This window comes from Lissotriton vulgaris, chromosome 4_1, assembly GCF_964263255.1.
Source record: "Lissotriton vulgaris chromosome 4_1, aLisVul1.2, whole genome shotgun sequence".
Classification (NCBI taxonomy): domain Eukaryota; kingdom Metazoa; phylum Chordata; class Amphibia; order Caudata; family Salamandridae; genus Lissotriton; species Lissotriton vulgaris.
The window spans coordinates 1,996,970,925-1,996,994,093 of record NC_141691.1 but is presented as its reverse complement, the minus strand read 5'-3'; the positions used below and the strand labels follow the sequence as shown (position 1 = coordinate 1,996,994,093).

Below are 23,169 nucleotides of genomic sequence, written 5' to 3'. Positions count from 1 at the left end.
TTCTTCATCTTCCTTCTGTCTTTTCCCTTCTTGGCATTTTTGCCGTCCATCTCCTCCTTTTTTTAGCCTTATTGCCTTTCCTCTTTCTCAGCCTTTTTCTCATGCTTTTTAGGTCTCGCCTGTCGATGCGCATGCGCATCGAGCAAGCGAGAGTATTGGCACTTATCCACTCTTTATCCGCACTGCAAGGAATCGTGGCGATTCCTTGCAGTGCCCGTGACTTTTAAGCTCAATGCGCATGCGCATTGAGCTTAAAAGCGCGTGCACGTCCGTCTTTGTTTACCCGCTCCGCCCCCTCCCCTTCCCGCCGTCTCGCATTTCCCCTGTCGCATTTCTCCTCCCCCCTCCCCTCTCTTCCCTCCGTCTTGTTTATTGTACCCGCTCCGCCCCCTCCCCTTCCCGCCGTGTCACTTTAGAACAATTGTGTACCTGTTGGTTTTGTTCTGAGTCGTATCTTATTAAATCAGTAAAGCCCCCGGGTTCTTTCTTTCATTTGGCAAGGAACTCGCAAACATTTTCAGAACACTTTAGAACAAAGTAAGAAAGTACTGAGTTTGACTGCCCAGTTTAAATATACAATTGCTTTGGACTATTAACGCACATCCCCCATGAAGGTTTTTTTTTTTTTACTTGCCATTGTTTTTTAATGCGGTATTAGATCTCTCAGTATTGGGTTAGGTGGCTTCTTTTACGAGGCACGCGTCCTGCATCCAGTGGTGGTGGCTTCTCTGTTGCACTTCTTGGATGACATCACTGTCTGGCGCCGCTCACTTATTTCCTGGAAATTGAAACGTACTTTCTGCGGAGAGGCAGGACGTGCCCCTGTAAACGGCGATCCAGCATTTCTATCAGATGTGCAACGTAAAACCTGACCAAGGCGAATGGAGGCTCTTTTGGGGGAAATTAGGGCAGAAAGATTTCATTTTTCCAGACTTTTATTTTTCAAGTTCGCCTGACTTCACATTCCTGGATTGCAGTCGCCGAAACAAAGCGGCCAGCTCTTCTTCCCTGAAGCGAATCCTTCTGGCGCTCAACACTGCCGCTGACGTGCTTTCAAAGGGGCGTTTAAGAATGACCCGACAGGGAGCTTGCTCGGATCGTTCCTTTGTTCCCCAATACGGAAGATGGGATGCAGCGACCCTCAACCCCTCACTCACCCTCAACCCCTCACCCTCAACCCCTCATCCTCAACCCCTCACCCTCAACCCCTCATCCTCAACCCCTCACCCTCACCCTCACTCACCCTCACCCTCACTCACCCTCACTCACCCTCAACCCCTCACCCTCACTCACCCTCACCCTCACTCCCCCTCAACACCTCACCCTCACTCACCCTCAACCCCTCACCCTCAACCCCTCACTCACCCTCACTCTCACTCATCCTCACTCACCCTCAACCCCTCACCCTCACTCACCCTCAACCCCTCACCCTCACTCACCCTCAACCCCTCACCCTCAACCCCTCACCCTCAACCCCTCACCCTCACTCACCCTCGACCCCTCCCCCTCGACCCCTCCCCCTCAACCCCTCACCCTCCCTCACTCACCCTCACTCACCCTCACCCCCTCACCCTCACTCACCCTCAACCCCTCACCCTCACTCACCCTCAACCCCTCACCCTCAACCCCTCACCCTCAACCCCTCACCCTCACTCACCCTCACCCTCACTCACCCTCACCCTCACTCACCCTCACTCACCCTCACCCTCACTCACCCTCAACCCCTCACCCTCACTCACCCTCAACCCCTCACCCTCACCCTCACTCACCCTCAACCCCTCACCCTCACTCACCCTCAACCCCTCACCCTCACTCACCCTCAACCCCTCACCCTCAACCCCTCACTCACCCTCACTCACCCTCACTCTCACTCACCCTCACTCTCACTCACCCTCAACCCCTCACCCTCAACCCCTCACCCTCACTCACCCTCAACCCCTCACCCTCACTCACCCTCAACCCCTCACCCTCACTCACCCTCACCCCCTCACCCTCACTCACCCTCAACCCCTCACCCTCCCTCACCCTCAACCCCTCACCCTCAACCCCTCACCCTCACTCACCCTCAACCCCTCACCCTCACTCACCCTCAACCCCTCACCCTCACTCACCATCAACCACTCACCCTCAACCCCTCACCCTCACTCACCCTCACCCTCAGTCACCCTCACCCACCCTCACTCACCCTCACTCACCCTCAACCCCCCACCCTCACTCACCCTCACTCACCCTCACCCTCACTCACCCTCAACCCCTCACCCTCACTCACCTTCAACCCCTCCCTCATCCTCACTCACCCTCAACCCCTCACCCTCACTCACCCTCACCCCCCCTCACCCTCAAACCCTCACCCTCACTCACCCTCACTCACCCTCAACCCCTCACCCTCAACCCCTCACCCTCACTCACCCTCACCCTCACTCACCCTCACCCTCACTCACCCTCACCCTCACTCACCCTCACCCTCACTCACCCTCAACCTCACTCACCCTCACTCACCCTCACCCACCCTCAACACCTCATCCTCACTCACCCTCACCCTCACTCACCCTCAACCACTCACACTCACTCACTCACCCTCACTCACCCTCATCCCCTCACCCTCAATCCCTCACCCTCACTCACCCTCATCCTCACTCACCCTCACTCACCCTCAACCCCTCACCCTCAACCCCTCACCCTCAACCCCTCACTCTCACTCATCCTCACTCACCCTCAACCCCTCACCCTCACTCACCCTCAACCCCTCACCCTCAACCCCTCACCCTCAACCCCTCACTCTCACTCATCCTCACTCACCCTCAACCCCTCACCCTCACTCACCCTCAACCCCTCACCCTCACTCACCCTCAACCCCTCACCCTCACTCACCCTCAACCCCTCACCCTCAACCCCTCACCCTCAACCCCTCACCCTCACTCACCCTCACCCTCACTCACCCTCACTCACCCTCACCCTCACTCACCCTCACTCACCCTCAACCTCACTCACCCTCACCCTCACTCACCCTCACCCACCCTCAACACCTCATCCTCACTCACCCTCACCCTCACTCACCCTCAACCACTCACACTCACTCACTCACCCTCACTCACCCTCAACCCCTCACCCTCAATCCCTCACCCTCACTCACCCTCACCCTCACTCACCCTCACTCACCCTCAACCCCTCACCCTCAACCCCTCACCCTCAACCCCTCACTCTCACTCATCCTCACTCACCCTCAACCCCTCACCCTCACTCACCCTCAACCCCTCACCCTCAACCCCTCACCCTCAACCCCTCACCCTCACTCACCCTCAACCCCTCACCCTCAACCCCTCACCCTCAACCCCTCACCCTCACTCACCCTCACCCTCACTCACCCTCACTCACCCTCACTCACCCTCACTCACCCTCAACCTCACTCACCCTCACCCTCACTCACCCTCACCCACCCTCAACACCTCATCCTCACTCACCCTCACCCTCACTCACCCTCAACCACTCACACTCACTCACTCACCCTCACTCACCCTCACCCTCACTCACCCTCACTCACCCTCAACCCCTCACCCTCAACCCCTCACCCTCAACCCCTCACTCTCACTCATCCTCACTCACCCTCAACCCCTCACCCTCACTCACCCTCAACCCCTCACCCTCAACCCCTCACCCTCAACCCCTCACTCTCACTCATCCTCACTCACCCTCAACCCCTCACCCTCACTCACCCTCAACCCCTCACCCTCACTCACCCTCAACCCCTCACCCTCAACCCCTCACTCTCACTCATCCTCACTCACCCTCAACCCCTCACCCTCACTCACCCTCAACCCCTCACCCTCAACCCCTCACCCTCAACCCCTCACCCTCACTCACCCTCAACCCCTCACCCTCAACCCCTCACCCTCAACCCCTCACCCTCACTCACCCTCACCCTCACTCACCCTCACTCACCCTCACTCACCCTCACTCACCCTCAACCTCACTCACCCTCACCCTCACTCACCCTCACCCACCCTCAACACCTCATCCTCACTCACCCTCACCCTCACTCACCCTCAACCACTCACACTCACTCACTCACCCTCACTCACCCTCACTCACCCTCACTCACCCTCAACCCCTCACCCTCAACCCCTCACCCTCAACCCCTCACTCTCACTCATCCTCACTCACCCTCAACCCCTCACCCTCACTCACCCTCAACCCCTCACCCTCAACCCCTCACCCTCAACCCCTCACTCTCACTCATCCTCACTCACCCTCAACCCCTCACCCTCACTCACCCTCAACCCCTCACCCTCACTCACCCTCAACCCCTCACCCTCACTCACCCTCACCCTCACTCACCCTCAACCCCTCACCCTCACTCACCCTCAACCCCTCACCCTCACACAGTGCAATAGGTCTCAGACCATTTCAGTTACAGCTTTAAGAAATGTTTATGGCTTTTTTTATTTGTAATTCTTTAGCATTGGCTACAGGAAACAAAAATGCTAAACATTTACAAAAAAAACCCATAAAACAATTCTAAAAGCACTAACTCTAATGGTGCGAGACCTATTGCATTTCCAATGCTTGTTTCCTCTGTTGCCTCTTGCCATTTTCCTGATGCTGCTGCCCCCACGGCCCCTCTGCCCCCTCGTGTGCTCCCGCCTCCCAGCTGTCCTGCCCTCACCCAGACCCCTACTTAATGGCAGCCGCAGCGAAATAGGGTGACCAAGACCTCTGGGTCAGGAAAATGCTCTCCCCTTGCGCAGCTTCGTCGTGGGTGCCTCTGCCCCAGCGCTGCCACTGACCAGTGTCGAGGCCCCTGTGCCTTGCCTCGCTCCTGACCTCGCGGTTTGCCTTCTCTGCCTCTTCTTACCCTTTTATTTTTTCTTCCTCCTCCTACTGTCTTTTGTCTTTTTCCTTCTTGCCATTTGTGCCTTCTGTCTCTTCCTTTCTTTTAGCCTTATTGCTTTTTTGCCTTTCCTTTTTCTGAGCCTTTTTCTCTTCCTTTTTACCCTGCTCCCTCTTACCCATTTTCCTGCCACTGCTGCCCCGCGGCCCTCCCCCACCTGTTCACTAACCCCCATCCCAGATGTCCCGCCCTCTCCCCGACCTCTACTTAATGGTGGCTGCTGGGCGGCCAAAGACGCGCCAAAAGCAAAGCCTGTCAGTGATCCGACTGCGACCAGCGCTAGGGACCCTGGTCCTCCGACCCGCTTGCACTATACCTCCTCGGCTGACTATGCACTCAACACAGACAAGGACAACAACTGCAAGCTTGCTTCACCTATTGACACCCACAGACCCTTCACCTACCACCACTGTCACCACTCCTCCTTTGGCGAGACCCAGGCCTCACCTCAACCCGCACCACAAATCCACAGCACCTCAGGCCCTGCAATGCATCCTCCTCAAAGTCAGCTCCCTCCACAGACACGCCACGGAAATCTGGGACCTCCTCGACAGCACCACCCCCGATGTAGACTTCTTCACAGTAACCTGGGCGAACGGTGCCTCGGGACCAGACATCGTCATCGCCATCCCTGAAGGCTATGAGATCACCGAAAAGACTGCGCCAAATGCCCCAGAGGAGCCATTGCTATCATCCATAAATCCAACCTCCAACTGAGCACCCACACTGACGGCCCCCAGACCTGATGGAGCACCTTTACTTCAAGATACAGACCAACCCGACCACCACCCTCCTAGGCACCCTCATCTACAGACCCCAGCGACCCCAAGCACCTTTCTCTGGCTCAAGCACCAGCATCATCACCCTGCAAGCCATCACCTCCACTGACTGCACCCTGCTGGGAGACCTCAACTTCCACCTCGACAACCTCCAAGACCCCAACTCCACCACCATCCTGGAAAACCTCCTCAGCATCGAACTCAAACAGATCGTACCAGAACCCCCACACACAGCAGGACACATCCTCGACCCCATCTTCACAGCAGGAAACCCCATCACATTCAGCCACACCTCCGAGCTCCCATGGACGGACCACTGCTGCATCCATTTCACCTTCAAAGCATCCATCACCCGCAAACGTCCACACTGGCTCCCACGCAGGAACTGGAACAAGATCTCCGACGACCAGCCCACTGCCTCCCTCAGCAGTTCCACTGTCACCGCCATGGACGATGACCCAACCACCTCTGCCCGTACCCTGCACAATTGGATCACCGAATGTGCCAACACCATCGCCCCCCCTCAAGTAAACTACCAACCACATGCCAAGAGAGCCAGGTGGTTTTCCACCGAACTCCGAGAATCCAGACAAGCCTGCAGATGCCTCGAAAAAATATGGAGGAACTCCAAAACCACAGCAGACCTTGACAACTTCAAAGCAGCCAACACCTCCCACCACAAGCTCACCAGATACACAAAGAAAAAAGCGCTCCAGGACAGAATGTCCACTCACACACACACACACAACAACAAGGAACTTTTCAACATCATCAAAGAGTTCGTCCAACCCATCAGTGAGACAAAAACACATCCCCTGCTCCCGGGACCTCTGCGACCGACTCAGCACCTTCTACCATTACAAAATCATGACCACCTATGACAACTTCGACAACGGCAACCTACACAAGGAGCCCACACCCACCATTCCCTATGACAACTTCGACAACCTACACGCGGAACCCACACCCACCATTCCCTACCCTATGCAGTCTACACTTGACAGCTGGACCGCCCTCTCCATCGAAGACCATGAAGTCAATCTACTCCGGGGCTCCCACGGACCCCTGCCCACACCTTATCTACCACAGAGCCGTGGACATATTTGACCCGAGCTTCAATGAATCAACAGCTCCTTCGAGACCGCCTCCTTCCCCGACGACTGGAAACACGCAGAGATCAACCCTCTCCTGGAAAAAACGTTGCAGGACCCCACCGACCTCAGAAACTTCAGACCAATCTCCTTACTCCCATACCCTGTGAAAGTCATCGAAAAAGCCATCAACAGCCATCTCGCCTCCTTCATAGAAGAAAAAACATCCTCAATAAGGGTAGGCGTAGTTGGCGGAGTACTACTATGCGGAATTCCAAAAAGTTGAACATAAGCTCTGTGAATTCTGCAACTTTGCTCCAGACTCCCAATTAATAAAACAGAAACCTCATATACTTTTGGTAAAATAACAAGTATCTCTGTCTTTGCAAGCTAAAATGAATATAGTCAGTTCACAAAAGTGAAAATGAAAATTTAGCAAGCAGTGAGAGAGGTGATGATTTTGGGATCCTCCCTAACCTAGGGCAAGAACTACGTAGATGCCTTGAAAACAAAGAGCACATCTTGCTGAAAGGCAAACATACAACCCCAACCAAAGGCGCTGAAACGCATTATGGGACGAGATTAGCAGTGGGCAGTGAATAATACAGTCTCCAATATCAAAATAATTCTACAAAGAGCTGCTACTAGGTGTTCCTCATGAGTCAAATGCAAACGCATTAAAATTATTACATCAAGCTGCAGTTCCACTAGTCGTTACTAGGTGTCCCTCATGAGTCAAATGCAAAAGCATTTGACGTGAGGGACTCCTAACAACGACTAGTTGAACTGCAGCTTGATGTAATAATTTCAATGCTTTTGCATTTGACTCGTGAGGGACAGATGTCGTCTGTTGCTGCAAGGAAGGCGGTTTCTATGCTGTGGTTCTTTCTGAAGCCGGATTGGGAGGAGTCAAGAATGTTGTGCTCTTCGATGTAAGTGGGGAGTTGGGGGTTGATCATGGCTTTCTCGATAACTTTTGCTGGGAACGGGCGCAGGGAGATGGGACTGTAGTTTTTGAGGTCAGTGTGGTCCACTGAGGGTTTCTTCAGGAGGGGGTTGATCTCGGCATGGTTTCATTCGTAGGGGAAGGAGGTGTTTGTGAGGGAGTGGTTGATGGTGTGGCGAAGCATGGGGGCAATGGTGTCAGTGGCTCTGTTGAAGATGTGGTGGGGGCAGGGGTCCGTGGGGTCCCTGGAGAGGACTGACTTCATCTTCAGTGTGTCTTCAGTGGTGAGGGCTGACCAGCTGTCGATCGTTGGCTTCAAGATGTTGGGGTGGTTGATAAGGGTTCTGTGTGTTGGCTGTCTTCATCAAAATTCTCGTAAATGTTCTTGATTTTGTGGTGAAAGAAGGTGCTGAGTTTGTCGCAGAGGTCTTGTGAGGGAGAGATGTTTGTCGACTCGCTGATGGAATGGGCGAACCCCTTGATGATGCTGAAGAGTTCTATGCTGTTGTGCACGTGCGTGGAGATTCTGTCTTTGGTAGATTTCTTTCTTGTATTTCTGATGAGTTGGTGGTGTGCGTTGGTGGCGGCTCTGACGTTGTTGTGGGCTTCTGTAAATTTGGAGTTCCTCCAGGCCTTTTTGAGGCAGCTAGATGTGCGTCTGGAATCTCGTAGTTCAGTGGTGAACCATCTGGCTTTCCTGCCATGTGTGTTGTTCTTCTTCAGGGGGGCTATGGTGTTGGCACAGTCGGAGATCCATCTGTGCAAGGTTCGGGCTGTGGTGTTGGGGTAGTCGTCCGCGATGTTTGGGGTGGAGTTGCCGAGTGAGGTGGTGAGCTGGTTGTCGGTGAGTTTAGTCCAATTTTGGCGTATGAGCAGATGCTGGGTTCTGTGGATGGTGGGTGTTCTGAAGGTGAAATGGATGCAGCGATGGTCTGTCCATGGGAGCTCGTGGTGTGGGTGAAAGTGATGGAGTTTCCTGCAGTGCAGATGGCATAGAGGAGTGTGTCCTGCTGAGTGCATGGGCTCGGTCACAATTTGGCGGAGTCTTATGTTGTGGAGGTTGTCCAGGATGGATGGGGTGTTGGGGTCTTGTTAGTTGTCGAGGTGAAAGTTCAGTTCCCCCAGCAAGGTGTGGTGTTGGTGGACTCGATGGCCTGTGGGGCGATGTTTTCCGGGATGAAGTTGGTGAATGGTCTGTGCGATCCGGGGAGTCGGTAGATGAGGGTTCCCAGAGAGTGGTGGTAGGGCTGGCCTGTATCTTAAAATGTAGGTGTTCCATCAGGTCCGTGGGCTCGTAGGGGAGTGTGCTCAGCCGGAGGGTGGATTTGTTGATGATGGCGACCCCCCACCCCAGGGCAGATGGGGTGGCCCATACGGGAGATCTTGTATCATTGGGGAACGTCGATGGCGATGTCAGGTCCCGAGGTGGTGTTGGCCCAGGTTTCAGTGAAGAATGCGACGTCCGGGGTGGTGACGTCTAGGAGGTTCCAGATTTCGGTGGCGTATTTAAGGCGGGATCAGAGGTGGAGTAGGATGCATTGCAGGGTCTTTGGTGTGGTCCTGTTGTTGCGGGCGGGTTGTGCTTGATCCGTGGTCTTGATGGTGCTGCAGGAGTAGCGGCAGCGTTGACAGCTGAAGGGTCCGTGGGTGTCGGCTGGTGAAGCTAGCTTGCCGTTGTTGTTGTGAGCTGGATTGAGTGTGTAGAGTGCAGCTGGGTTGTAGCGTTGGCGGTTCGCAGGGCCAGGGATACTGGCGCTGGTCGCGGAAGGGTGCAGACGGGCTTGCCTTTGGAGCTCCTGCGGTGCGCCCGCTCCGTGGCCACTATTAGGTTGGGCAGGGCTGGACAGCTGGGAGGCGGTATGGGAAACTTGCATGAGTTGGTCGCGCTGGGGGGAGGGGCCGCGGGGGCAGCAGCGGCGGGAAAAATAACGGGTGAGAGGTGCGCAGAAAGAAGTGAAAAGTGAAAGGAGGATGGAAAGTGATAGAAAGAGAGTGACAGTAAAGGTTGAAAAACATAGGTTAAAGGAAAATGAAAAAAGAAAGTAGAAAAACGAAGCAAGAGAGAGAGTGAGAGGTCCACTAGACCACCAGGGATGAGGCGCAGGTATAGCCTGCGGGTAGAGGAGGGCCTCGAACACCAGCACTGAGAGTGCAGGGGCTCAGGATAGCCTCACTTGAGCTGCGAGGGTGGGAGAGCAATTTCACTGACAATAAGTCAGTGGTCTTGCTACGCCACCAACATTCAAAATAAAAAAAGGACTGGATACATTCTATTCCCGCCATAGGACAACCACAGAAGTCCTTTTTTTGGCAGGTGCATAATGCTTCCAAAAACCAAACCGTGAGGCCTTGCTGCTCCGAACACTTTGTTAGTCCAGAAAATGGAGCCCAGTCTGGATTCACTCACTTGGAGTAAACAGAGTGGTCAGATAATGGGCTCAGATGGTAGAGTAGAAGTGAGGCAGTCACTGATTCCATCTTTTTGAACTAGAGGGCAAGCTCCAGGAAATGACTAAAATAGAGCTTTTCGTATGCATTTTCTCTAGGAGCTAGAACCTGACTAATCAGTACCAAATCTTCAACCTTTTAAGACTTATGAGTTTATTTGGCCCATGAGAGGCTATTCCCCTTTTATGGGCAAAACTAGTAATAGGTGATAATTGTAGAGGAGGGTGGTAGGGCTAGTATGGGCAGAAATGGTATCTGTCCCTGTTTCAGCATCACTGCATGTAAGGAGCTCAAAGCAAATTGTGCTGGAATTAGAATTGCTTGGCCACTACCAACAGGTGCACCAAACGCAATACATATGTAATGCACATGCTCACAACAGACACTGTTAGCATGCATTACTCTATTTTAACTCTGAAGAGGAAAGGAATCCCATACCCGAGTAGATGATTTTTGCACTGGGTTGGTTTTGCACCTGCAGTTAGCACATGGCTGGAAGACATCCTCTTATTTTTCTCTTACATTTTATTTGCACACAGTCTGCTTCTCACCTTGGAATCCAGCACCGTCTTCCCCATGTGCTTGGACAGTATCTCTGCGTACTGCTGGGCTGTCAGGCGTTCAGCGCTCAGTCCAATGGCCTTACCCAGGTAACATTCAGGGGATTGGAAGATGCTTGCCACGACCGGTCCAATGTCAGCCACGGATATCCCATCCATTGGAATTTCCGCCATGGGCAGCACTAATGTAGAAATGAGAAGAGAGGTGAAGTGTTAACAGAGACTAAGTGAGCAAGATGAGTGGGGAAAAGAAGGGAAACAAAACTCTCCTGTTTGTAAGGAAACACCTATTTTGGTATTGGTTTTGCTATTATAGCCTCACCGTCCTTCCACTCCAAAGGTCTCATCACAAATGCATGAAGATGGCATCTTCTTCTATACTCACCAGAAAACTCGCAAATGTTATAGACCCAGAGGATCATCTGAGATCATTAATATCTTCCCAGTGCCTCAGTTTTCTTCTTGAAGGTACAGACAGGTAGTGTCACCTCTACCAGCGCACGGCAAAGATGGCTGGTCCTTTGCACCTCACCTCCCAGTAATCAAACGCGGACTTACAAGTGAGACTTGCAGAACACTCATGCCACCAAAACAAGTGACGCCATCAAAAGAGGTCATGTACTTAAAAGGTCCACATGTTAGTATCACACATTTTCAGATGGCCCGAACTGCATCCCTTTTGGAGGACACAAGCGATGGTCAGACTTGATCTTCCATTTGGTAACCGGCAGGCCCGCTGGCTCTCTTACGTTATTCAAAAAAATACATCCTCTGGAGGTGTATTTTATAGTTTCAGGATAACCATATCTGATTTTCAAAAATTTCAGAAAGCACTAGCAAACAGGTCTTCTCTTGATATGATAGCCAGGCTAAGGGAATCATCTTGCAGGCACCTGAGGCTTGCTCCCTCCTTTTAGTGCTTCATGGAGAGTGTAATCTTCAATATCTTTCATCCCTTGAACTAATCACCCTTTTTGCCTTCGCACCCTTCATATCCCTCTCACCTTCTTCAAAGTAATTCATGTGCCTCTTTTCTGTAAACGTACAAATATGCTTCTGCAATTCAGCATGTGAGACAGACTTTTCTTTTGCTATGGGCTGCCCTATTCTACCTAAGTAAAAGTTGGAGTCTGATAAAGGACACCAAATAAAATAGAACAATTATGAAAATGCATTTGCTGCGGGTAATAAGATTTTACGGATACAATTTAATTTTTCGAAAATAAGGTCATCAGTATAATAGAGATTGATAATTAAAAGCCTGTATCTTGAACTTTATTTGATTCCTTGCTGATGCTTCAAGTGAGCCCTGCTCCCCCCATAGACAGCTTTAATGGCCATTAACAGCCCGCTGCAGCATTATATATTACAAGGGAGTGGACCTTTATTGGCTGGTATAGCCCACCTTAAATGGGTACAAGGCTATTAGAACATTCCACCCCATGAGCTCATATCCACTCGGTCATTGCATTATACCCCTGCTGTTCAGAACTTTCATTGACTTGCTTCCTCTTCTGCTCTAGAATTCTGAAGAGGCCAAAGTGGCAGAGGTACAATGTCAGGGAATGAACATGAGGAAGTCTGTTTCAAAGTTATAATGGGGGACATTTATTTATTCATAACTTTTTTTTATAAAGTGCTTTATCTTGTTGCCTCCCTTATGCATTTCCTCCTGCATGAGTTTCATTAAGGTTACTGTCTGTGGTCACCTCTGCCTTTCTTGTCTGGCATATATGCTAAATATACTAAATAAATGAATTATTAATCGTTTCCTGATGAGTGTCAGCCCACCTCAACCAGAGCTAGGTACTGGTAATACGTAGCAAAGGCGCTTCATACAGTTACAACCAGACTGGACTTTTGTACACTTGGCTGGGGTGACAGCTCTCTTCTTCTGCAGAGTACTGGCCGTGCGATAGCTCCGCGAGTTAAGGCTTTACTTAGGGAGAAATCAAAGCAGCTGTTCGTTCTTCTAGCGTGAGATGAGATTGATACTGATTGATATAATAAAGTGTAATGTGGGTGCCGGATTTATAACAACTACTCTGTCATTAAGGGGGCTGGAGCCAGCTCATGTTACTGCGTATGTGTCTGGCTCAGAGTACCACAAAACCACCTCCTGGGCAGGATCCAGATGTATTCTTCATCTGAAACTATGGTAACCACAGCTGGAGGCATCCTAATAAGGCTGCTCACAATCTGCACCGTGTTATACATACTGGTTAGTTAGATACTTCAGGGGTTCAAGCACCCAGTGGCGGCTGGTAGGGAATGGGGTGGCGCGGCAGGGGAGACGGGGGGTTTGAAAATATTTTTTTAAAACCCACTTACCTTTTCCACCACCACTCCTCCGTCTTCGCTTCTCTACCTGACTCCAGTCCGGAAGAAGCTCCCATGAGCCAATCACAACTCTGCAATGCAGTGTTGTGATTGGTCTGAGCACCATGGATAGGCGCTCAGACGGGGACAGGAAACCTGTACATATTCCCCACCAGACTGTGCATTACAGCTTGGTGGGGAACATGCAAAGTGGGCATGACTGTTTGGTTGGGTCAAGACGACCGGCCAAGCACTCATGCGCACTTAAGTGTGCACAAACCACTCCCTCTCCCTGAGCCACAAGCCCCGCCCTAATACAGCCCCACAGTAACGAAAAATAAAATTGTAATAGCGTTGTTACTATCATTTTATTTTTCAAGTTTTCACTACTCTAAGAGCAGTGGGCGACGCTCCTCCGCCTTAGCGGAAGAGCTGCTACTGCATGCACCCACAGTTGAGAGCTGTGGGTAAAGTGAATGTGAATGCTCTACCTTCCCTTGCCCTCCGAACCATGTAGGTGCTGCCCACATAAGCTCTACAACCTGGACCATGTGTGTGACATACCTAGGTTGTAATGATCTCCGTCCTTTGCCTTCATTGGCTTCATGACAGTGATGAAGTTCTCAAAGTAGCAGCTGACGCGGACACTTGTCATGGGCACCCCCAAGTCCCAAAAGTACTGCTCCACCTCGCCCTTGCTGTCAAAATGCGGCACTTCCAGCTTCCCGCCTGTGAGCGCCTTCACGTTCTCCAGCCCACTAAAGACCACGTGCTTCGTGCCCAGTCGCTTCGCTACATCAGCCACCACTTTGCCCTGTGGAAGAAAGAAGACATTGCTTCTGTCAGAGAACATATTATGCACCATCTCCAGCATGCATGTGTATACAAAAGCTTTTTTCATTTAAGTTACGAAACGTAACTGCACATGTTTCACTCCTTCTAGGAGAAGTATGCTAACTTTAGAGTTTTGTCAACCATTTGGAACGCTTGGCCCTTCTAAAAAGAAGTACAAAAGGGGTTGGTGATGGACGGAGCCTCAGAATCAATCAGACACTCACACCCAGTCAGGAGATCTGGGTTTAATCCATCACCGTTCTTTAGCCCACTCCGCCACCCCAGTTCAGACATGGCTATATGAAAATCAGTCTGACCCTGTGCCTCATGGGAACAGTGCAGCCCGAACTGCCAAGCCATGTCTTCCCTGGACCGGAAACAAGCTTCCGAGGACCGGTTTCCAGTCCAGGGAAAACATGGCTTGGCAGTTCGGGCTGCACTGTTCCCATGAGGCACAGGGTCAGACTGATCTGATATAGCCATGTCTGAACTGGGGTGGCAGAGTGGGCTAAAGAACGGTGATGGATTAAACCCAGATCTCTTGACTGGGTGTGAGTGTCTGATTGATTCAGAAGCTCCGTACATCACCAACCCCTTTTGTACCGCTTTTGGCCGCCATAAGTGTGGCAGGGTATACTCAGACGTGAGTCCCTTGCTCACTTTGTCACTGGATTCAAGCAAGCCGGGCTGAAGAAGGCTGGAATGCCAGAAACCGGTCCTCGGAAGCTTGTTTCCGGTCCAGGGAAGACATGGCTTGGCAGTTCGGGCTGCACTGTTCCCATGAGGCACAGGGTCATACTGATTTGCATATAGCCATGTCTGAACTGGGGTGGCAGAGTGGGCTAAAGAACGGTGATGGATTAAACCCAGATCTCTTGACTGGGTGTGAGTGTCTGATTGATTCAGAAGCTCCGTCCATCACCAACCCCTTTTGTACCGCTTTTGGCCGCCATAAGTGTGGCAGGGTATGCTCAGACGTGAGTCCCTTGCTCACTTTGCCACTGGATTCCAGCAAGCCGGGCTGAAGAAGGCTGGAATGCCAGAAACCGGTCCTCGGAAGCTTGTTTCCGGTCCAGGGAAGACATGGCTTGGCAGTTCGGGCTGCACTGTTCTCATGAGGCACAGGGTCAGACTGATTTGCATATAGCCATGTCTGAACTGGGGTGGCAAAGTGGGCTAATGAACGGTGATGGATTAAACCCAGATCTCTTGACTGGGTGTGAGTGTCTGATTGATTCAGAAGCTCCGTCCATCACCAACCCCCTTTTGTACCGCCTTCTACAAAGAAGACTCACAGATATACAATTTAGAGCATCAACTGTGCATCATCTCTGCAGCCATACCTCTCCCCTATAGAAAGACAGAAGACAAGAAAACACCTTTCACAGAATCAGCACTTCATGCATCGCCTCCGCAAGCACATTTCCTCAAACAAAAAACACAAGGCGAGGCAGCAGCTCACACAGTATCAGCACTGCAAGCAGTGCTTTAAATGGGCAGGTACAGCCCTTCCCAGGGGCAATCAGGTGCTCTAAATAGTGAGTAGCTGCACTTCTATATTTCCATTTAATGCACTGACTGAAACCATAAGCTCTGCAAGCACACTTTCCCCTATGCAAACGCTGAACAAATGGCAGAACTCTTGCAGTATCAGTACTGAATGCATCACCTCCGCAAAAACACCTCTCCATATACGAAGAGTCTCCAACCTTTTCTGTAGAGAGCTACTTCTGATCAGTGGAAATCATTGTGAGCTACTGAAGGCTCAACAACTCCCCCATTGTTACCAGATGCCCTCATCTTCATTGAGTTGAAGGCTAATGTCCATAGAGCCAGATACTATAGTTTGAAGAAGATAACAAATTTGACTAGGGGTACTGTGACGGGGCTGCCATGTGTGTCAGTGAGTGTGAGATCTTTGGGGATGTATGAACATGCAACTGTGAGCCTGTGTCACGTGTACTTGTGGCAAAGAACATTTCTTTCACCATATGTGGCACAGTTACATGTATATAACGCAAACATAGAACCACTTTTTAAAATGGGAGAAATTTAAAGTGCAGAAAGTTGTTCTGCAAAAGTGTTCAAAGACCATTTCTTTGCACTTTAAATTTCTGCCATTTAAAAAATTACTATTTTCAGTTCTTCATATGGCAAAGTGCCTACTAGCCATTAGAAGCAAGAAGCCTGCCGTTTGTAAATGCGACACCTTAAAATGGGAGAACTTTAAATTGAACAGTTAACTTAATCATTAATTTAAGTTTAATTTTCTCCCATGTAAAAACATCATTTTGTTCTCACCTCCAATATGGAGTTGTCCAGGACTTTTATTTAAGAGTAAAATACTTCAGTGCTTTAGTTCTTAACCCCCATGACCCAGCCTGGGTCATAAATCTGACTGAGCACTGCTAAGTATCAGGACTGCTTTCTGAGGCCTGATGATAGTAATGTAAAATAAACAGAGCCTTCCCTTAACTTTAAAAGGAAAATGTGACCCTGTGCTAATTTAGAAATAAACTCAAGGCTGCGAGCTACTGTGAAGGTGTCTTGGAGCTCACGATCGACTGGTTGGAGACACTTGCCATATACAAACACATAAGACAAGGCCTCAATTCTTGCAGTCCAGCACTGCAGGCATATTTTCTACAGTCATACCTCTCCCCTATAAAAACACAGAAGGCGAGACAGCAACCCCCGCAGTACCAGCACTGCATGCATCATCAACGCAAACACCCCTCCCCCTATACAAACACAACAGACAAAGAAGCCAATCTTGCAGTATCAGCAGACCATGCATCATCTCTGGAGACACATCTCTTCCCTATGAACACAGAAGACAAGGCGGCAGGTCTTTTGACTACAGTACCACATGCAACATCATATTCTCCAAACGCGCTACGGACCAAAACAAAATCCACCACACCTCGCCTTATACAAAAGCAGCAAACTACAAAGTGTAACATCAGCTCTGCATGCACTGTCTTTGCAGACACAGCTCTTCCAGATGCAGAGGCACAGGAAGAAAACATCCCCACCCCTGCGCCCTCAAATCTGTCCCAAATGTGAGCGAGTAGGCCAGTGCTTAACTTGAGCCAGTGGTTTCCAGTGCTAGGCACTGGCACTTAATGGTCAGCACCAGTGTTTGTGACAGTCTGCCACAAAGTGGCCATGTCTGACTAATTTAGAGAGGAGTACAACAACAGTTAATTTATAATTCAATATACATAAAAAATAACTATTACCTGCCGCCCAAGCCATTCTGATAGCATTGGGGGTCTGGAATTGTCTGAATTGTTACACTTGTAGGAGTGTGATGGTTAGTAGTTGTGTGGGTACGATCTGTGGGCCCGATTCACAGAACTAACTTAAGACTAAATCCTAAACTTACTACTTTTGGTATTCACAGAAGTTAGGATTTTATCTTAAGTTTGTCTTAAGACAGACTTAAGTTAGGAGTTTGTCTTAAGTCTGTCTTAAGTCTGTCTTAAGACAAACTTAAGACAAAATCCTAACTTCTGTGAATACCAAAAGTAGTAAGTTTAGGATTTTGTCTTAAGTTAGTTCTGTGAATCAGGCCCACTGGCAGCATAACAGAGGCAATGTGCGATGCAAGCTGCAGTGGCCTCCTTACGAGAGCCCTGGCACTTTAAAAAAAATACAAATTAAACACTGGTGGAGGCGGGCATCAAAAACGATGGAAAGTGAGAGAGGACAGCGAAGCCTGTTGGCAACCCTGTATTTCAACAGAGCATCATCAGTAATGGCTGCTACGCTAGAATGAAGCAAGGGAAAGGAGGGGGGAAACATGCAGGAAGAGGATAGAGAGTGGGGGGGGGGGGCACCCAGCACCCTTAGGTGGAAAAGCTCATCTCTGGCCAGAAGCCCCTTAAGGTGTAAGGCACAAGAGCAACTACAGCAGGACCAGGGTAGAGCTATGACCGAGGGTGATGTTAAGGGACAAAAAGGAGCAGCAAAGCCGGCGAAGGAGCGGGTTGGCGCGGGGGCGTAGCGAGTGAGGCCAGAACAGGAAGGATAGGAGTGGGGGCGATGGGTGTGGGTCCCAGATGAGGACAAAAGCAAAGAACAAGATGTGAAAAGCAGCTCTTGGGCCTTCAAGGGTTCCTAGAGGCAGACAATCTGAAGAAAGAGCAGCACTCCAGAGTCTTGTAGAGCTCCACCACCCCGAGGGGAAGCAACAGCACAGTCAGTTGGGTGTAAGCAGCCCAAACTCAGCGTGGGACGACAGAGCGATGAGATGGGGAAGGTCTGGTGTGTCTTCCGTGGCAGAGCAGGCATGGCAACCAGCAGATGAACTGTGATGCTGGCGTGGGTGGTGGTAAAGTGCTGGGAACAAGCAACCTAAGCTTAGGGTTGCTGGATGCAGGAGTGGTGTCAGTTTTGGATTAGGAAGAGGAAACTATTGAGGAGGGGAGTTGGTTGAAGGTTTGGGGGATAATGAAGGTGCAGCGAAGCAGTACTGCTTGGCAGAATACATTTAAGGGCGAGGGTGGAACAGGCAAAGAAAAATCTGAGAAGATTGGTGAAGACACGGGTGCTGGAGATGAGGTCGCTGCCGGGACAACCGGCTTCGGCCCAGGCCCTGAATTTAAAGCCAGGTAGAAAGACTGATGTCAGCGCAAAGCCGGAAATAATATCGAAAGGGGTTAGGGAGAGCTTGAGGTGCCACAGGACAGCTGAGGTTTGAAAATACACAAGGGTAGACATGTGTCCGACCAAGTTGTGGGTACAGATGGCTTTGGGAAGAATATGGCAGATGTTTAGAAACAGAAGGGAATGCTTTGACTGAAGATAGAAAAGGAGGTAAGCAGAACAGAAGGAGGGGAAGCAAAATAAGGAGAGAAAGAAAGGGGACACGAAAGAAGAAAAGACTGGAAACAAGAGTAAAGAAGAAAGTAAGGAGCTGAAGGTAACAAAACTGCCCTATATCAGGATGACAAAGCCCTTGGGGCATATTTGATGGCAGCCACAAAAGAGAGGCTATAGACATCTTTAGACTATTGCACTGACATGTGCGGGCAAAGGAGGGCTCAAAAGAGGAGGAATACAAATTTGCGAGGAGGTCCAGGATAACAATAACAATTGATGATTGGACAGTGGTGTTTAAGATCTACGCTAATGTATACTGCGAGTATCACCCCGAGTGAAATGTGGCACTCTTTAAATACATGGATATTATTAGAAAGGCACACATTACCCTTTGGGTGTAAGATGAGACGAGGAGTTCAGGGCAAAGCTGCTGGAGGATACGAAAGGTAAATGTGGATGGGGCAGCTCTATCAGCACTGCGAATTTAGACAGAAGTGCTCAAAATGTGGGGCAAGACACCTACTGATACACTGCATAAGTAACGTAGTAAGGGAACAAAGGGTACCAGGGGGTGAATGGCAGCAGCTGAACCAAAGGGGTGGAAGAGGGGAGTACATGGGCCCATGGGAAAGAGATTATACTCTGGTTAAACTGGAGGGGTTAGCATACTGGCTGTGATGGTATGACAACAAGGTGCACAGACAATTGTTACTCACAGGTCTTGGATAGCGGCTCAAATAGGGGTATGATGGTCGAGACGTAAGAGGTGGGCAGGACATTTGATATCAGCAAAGGTACACCACAAGGTGGTAGGAGCTGAATTGTCAAAGGGGGCACAGGAAGGCAGAATGGCAGGTCCATTTCAGGACTGGCCCATGGACAGGCTGAATGTGTCCCCGATTGGCGCGTGCCTGAAAAAGAGCAGGGCCAGACTCCTAAGGGGCTGTTGGAGAATGTAGGGATGCCACTAGTGGAAGAGAAGATGGTGAGGCCAGCTACAGTGTTATCTTTTCTATGGATTAAGATTGTTTCTACTAAGATTGAGTCAGGTTGTTGAGGGCAAGAGGAGAGAGAAGGTGGAGCTGCTGGAGGTGATGTTGGCCAACACCAGGGTTCAGGTACAGGATGTTTGAGGCACTACGTGGTCAGTTTAATTTTGCATGTAGCTTGGTATGAGCAGGTAGGACATTTTGGAGATGATTGGGTTTGCCAATGTCTAGTTTGCCGCTTCCCATGCACCGAGTTAGGCAATCGGTGTTTTTTTGGTCAATTTGAAGATGGAGCAGTTCAATAGCATCTTGTTGGTGGGGTGGGCGATGATGCATAATGGTATAGAGTTTCTCAGATGAGGTTGGAGGAGCAGGTTTTTTTTTTTTTAGTAAGGCAGGTGTTGCGTGGAGCAGCAGCTAAACTATGGAAAACATGGGGATAGCAGCATAGCCTTTCTGGAGTTTAAGCAACTTTTTGCGTCAGGCCGTAAGCGATTCAACATTATGTTCAAGGAAAGGAATGTTCCAGGAAGTGACAATGAAATTGTGTATGCTTTATGTTGTTCGCACTTCAGGATAATCTGTGGGTTTGCATTGGAAGCGGATCAAGAGAAACATCTCATGTAGCTGGAGTTGTGCGAAATAGCTAGGTGTGTGAGAATTTTTGAACTGCTGCATAGGCCATTGTGCCATCAACACAAAGGATGATCAAACATGGAGTGAATTCTTGGAATCTGGGGCACAGAGAGGAGAGGAAGTAAGGAGAACAGTTGGGGGAGAAGCGATGTGGTAAATTTCATAAGGGATATGACCGAAAAAGGTTTGTCACGAGTTACCATTGAGGGTAAGTTGGCTGGTATAGCCTTTTTTGGTAAGTGGTTATGGGGTTTTGCCCCCACAGTGGCGGGGGGTTGGAAACCAGGTATTTGGAAGGCTAGGCAAAGTAGAAAGGCAAATTGGGCAAAATAGGGAGGCCACTGCTTTGGTCAGTGTTGCGGAGGGTTGTGGGAACTCTATTGCATCTATACACGAAACGGAAAGAGTTCCCATTCTGCACTGTTGATGAAGTGGATGCTCTTTGTGGAATTACGGGTGTTGGAGTTGTTGTTGGTGCAAAGAAGGGTGGTGGGTGGAAGTGAAGGACATGGGGGTTAAAGTGGGGCCTGGATATAACTGTGAGGAAGTGGAATTTGGACCAGCGAGCCAGAGAGAGGGGAGTGCTGCTGAGGAGCTTCCCGGTAAGGCAGCTTTGCCCAGTATAGTGGTGTCAGCACTACACTGAAGAGGAGATGAGTGGCAGCCAGTGTGTGTTTAGGCATTGGAATGGGTGTAGAATTAAGCTGATTCAGTTTCTAGCAGTGCTTTGGAAGGCATTGAGGAAATTCGGTCTTCTGGGAGACATCTATGGAACACACTAATTAAGGATAGGGGCAACTACGGAGGTTGATAAGCGAGGTTAGTCTGCCAACAGGATTAGGCGCTTGGGGTGGTGGTCATCTGATTGTTACAGGTTATATGTGTCTAGTGAGCAAGAGGCTATCTGAATTAGGATGTTTAATTCTTTTAGGCTGGTTGTTTTCTAGGTTCAGTACTGGGCCCCATGAGGGGGGATTCGACCATTTGGATTTGCTGGCATTCCTTTATAAAGTGGTCGGAGACACAGGCGACAATGAGGAAGCATGGAAAGCAGTTGGGGTTTGATAAGTAAGAAACCTGGATTATAATGCATGGGAAAGGATGGATAAAATGGGAAGAGTTTATACCAGTGACAAACAAGTTGGTTGGCAGGGATGGCTGCCCCAACAAGTTAGTGACTCATCTACAGGGAAAATGAATTGATTTAATTGAAAGGTTTGATTAAAGTGATGAAGAGAAACCTTAAGGAGATCAAGGTACGCTGGTCTAGTGCATATGTTATGGACAGACATAGTACCCAGGTAGGAGTGGAGAGGGGAGTGGAGAGGGGCTGGCAACCCAATGGCAGTGGAACCAGTGAGAAGGAAGTTGAATGGGGAAGTTGAATAGGGAATTGACAACGTTTTGTAGGGAGATCCGTATTGGCAGGGTGCAACATGCGAAGATAGTGTATGAAGAAAGCCAGATGCTTGGAGGGGAGGTTGAGGGGGATGGGTAGTGAAGTTGACATTTTAGTGAGCACGAAGAGGTATGAAGTTATATACATTCAGGATGATTACATGTTTGGCAGTCTTGGAGCAGGCCGCCATGCCAGCACCCTGCTCCAAGACTGCCAAACCTGTAGTCAGCCCACCCACTATATTCCAACAGGAATACAGGTTGGACGGTCCCACGGCTAAGGTTGAAAGGAGAGCCATAGGAAGGCACCAGTGTGGGAGAGCTAAGGCCCGTTCCTGCACGGACAGAAATACACATTGTTGTGCATTTCGGTCTGTGCAGGAAGGGTACATACAGTCATGCATACACAGAGGCAACAGGGGGAGCTTTAGGACCCCCTTAGTTTCCTCACCACCACCTTTTTAATGGCAGGATCACTGCCATGAAAGGGGTTCGAGTGAGGAAACTCGTAATTTGCTTGGCAGTGCCGCAGAGACACGCCAGCATATTGTGGCCTCACACAGCTGCCACACCGCTGAGGGATCACTGAGGCAGGCAGTTGCAGCGGTCCTGTGGCAGACCGACTGCCAAACTCATAATATCGCGGTCCGACTGCTGGTTCGGCAGCAGCACTGCCACCATGGGTGAACTCGTAATCAGGCCCTAAGTATTTTCCACATTTCAGGGTGCAACAGGTCTACAAGTTCCCATTGAAGGGAAATTTGAATAAACACAAGAAAAGGTCCTTTATAGGAAGAGCAATATCTGGCATGTTGCACGATGATCAAAGGAAGACTTTCTGGTCTTACCTGCTGCACTTCCTTCTCCTTGCTGGAACTGTCAAAGAATTTGGTCACCAAAAATGTGCCATAAGCCCCTTTCATGACCTCCTCCACACTCTTCTGGTTGTCCAGGTCTCCTTTCACCACTGTGGCTCCCAAATCACGAAGGGCAAGTGATGCCGGCCGGTTAACATCACGAGTAACAGCTCTCACTGCAAACTCAGGTCTCTGCAAGAGGGCTCGTGCAACCGACCCGCCCTGAGCACCTAGGTGTACAGAACAGAAAAGGTGTAGAGATTTAAATTGTGTTTCAACATTAAAAAACGTATAGGCCGCACCTAAGAGTATATTATTGCACAAACATCATATATTTTGGCAGACAATAACAGGGGTAGGTGCATGGGCAGGCTGTGGTACCGCAGAAGCCGTTTGGGAAGACATCACAGTGGTAAACTGAGGCTTGACAGCAGTATAATTTAAGAAAGTACCCTCTTTTTTCACGGTAGTCCCCATTTTTTGCTGAACTGCTGATGTGCTTTGACTGAGAATGTCCTGGGCTCCTGCCAAACAAATACTCAGGGCCTATGTTCTTTCCCTAAAACTGTACTGAAAACAAAACCTGATTGGCACTCT

General features: G+C 50.1%; 1 protein-coding gene across 1 annotated transcript in view; it reads right to left on the bottom strand.

Moving 5' to 3' along the window:
• LOC147724816 (nmrA-like family domain-containing protein 1) overlaps positions 1–23,169 on the bottom strand; it is a 43,579-nt gene that overhangs the window by 3,520 nt on the left and 16,890 nt on the right. The window contains exons 2-4 of the mRNA XM_086967076.1: positions 22,564–22,802; positions 13,596–13,845; positions 10,704–10,894 (exon numbers count right to left, since the gene is read on the bottom strand). Coding sequence (XP_086823202.1) covers positions 10,704–10,894; positions 13,596–13,845; positions 22,564–22,802 — 680 coding nt within the window. The remainder of the gene's footprint in view (positions 1–10,703; positions 10,895–13,595; positions 13,846–22,563; positions 22,803–23,169) is intronic.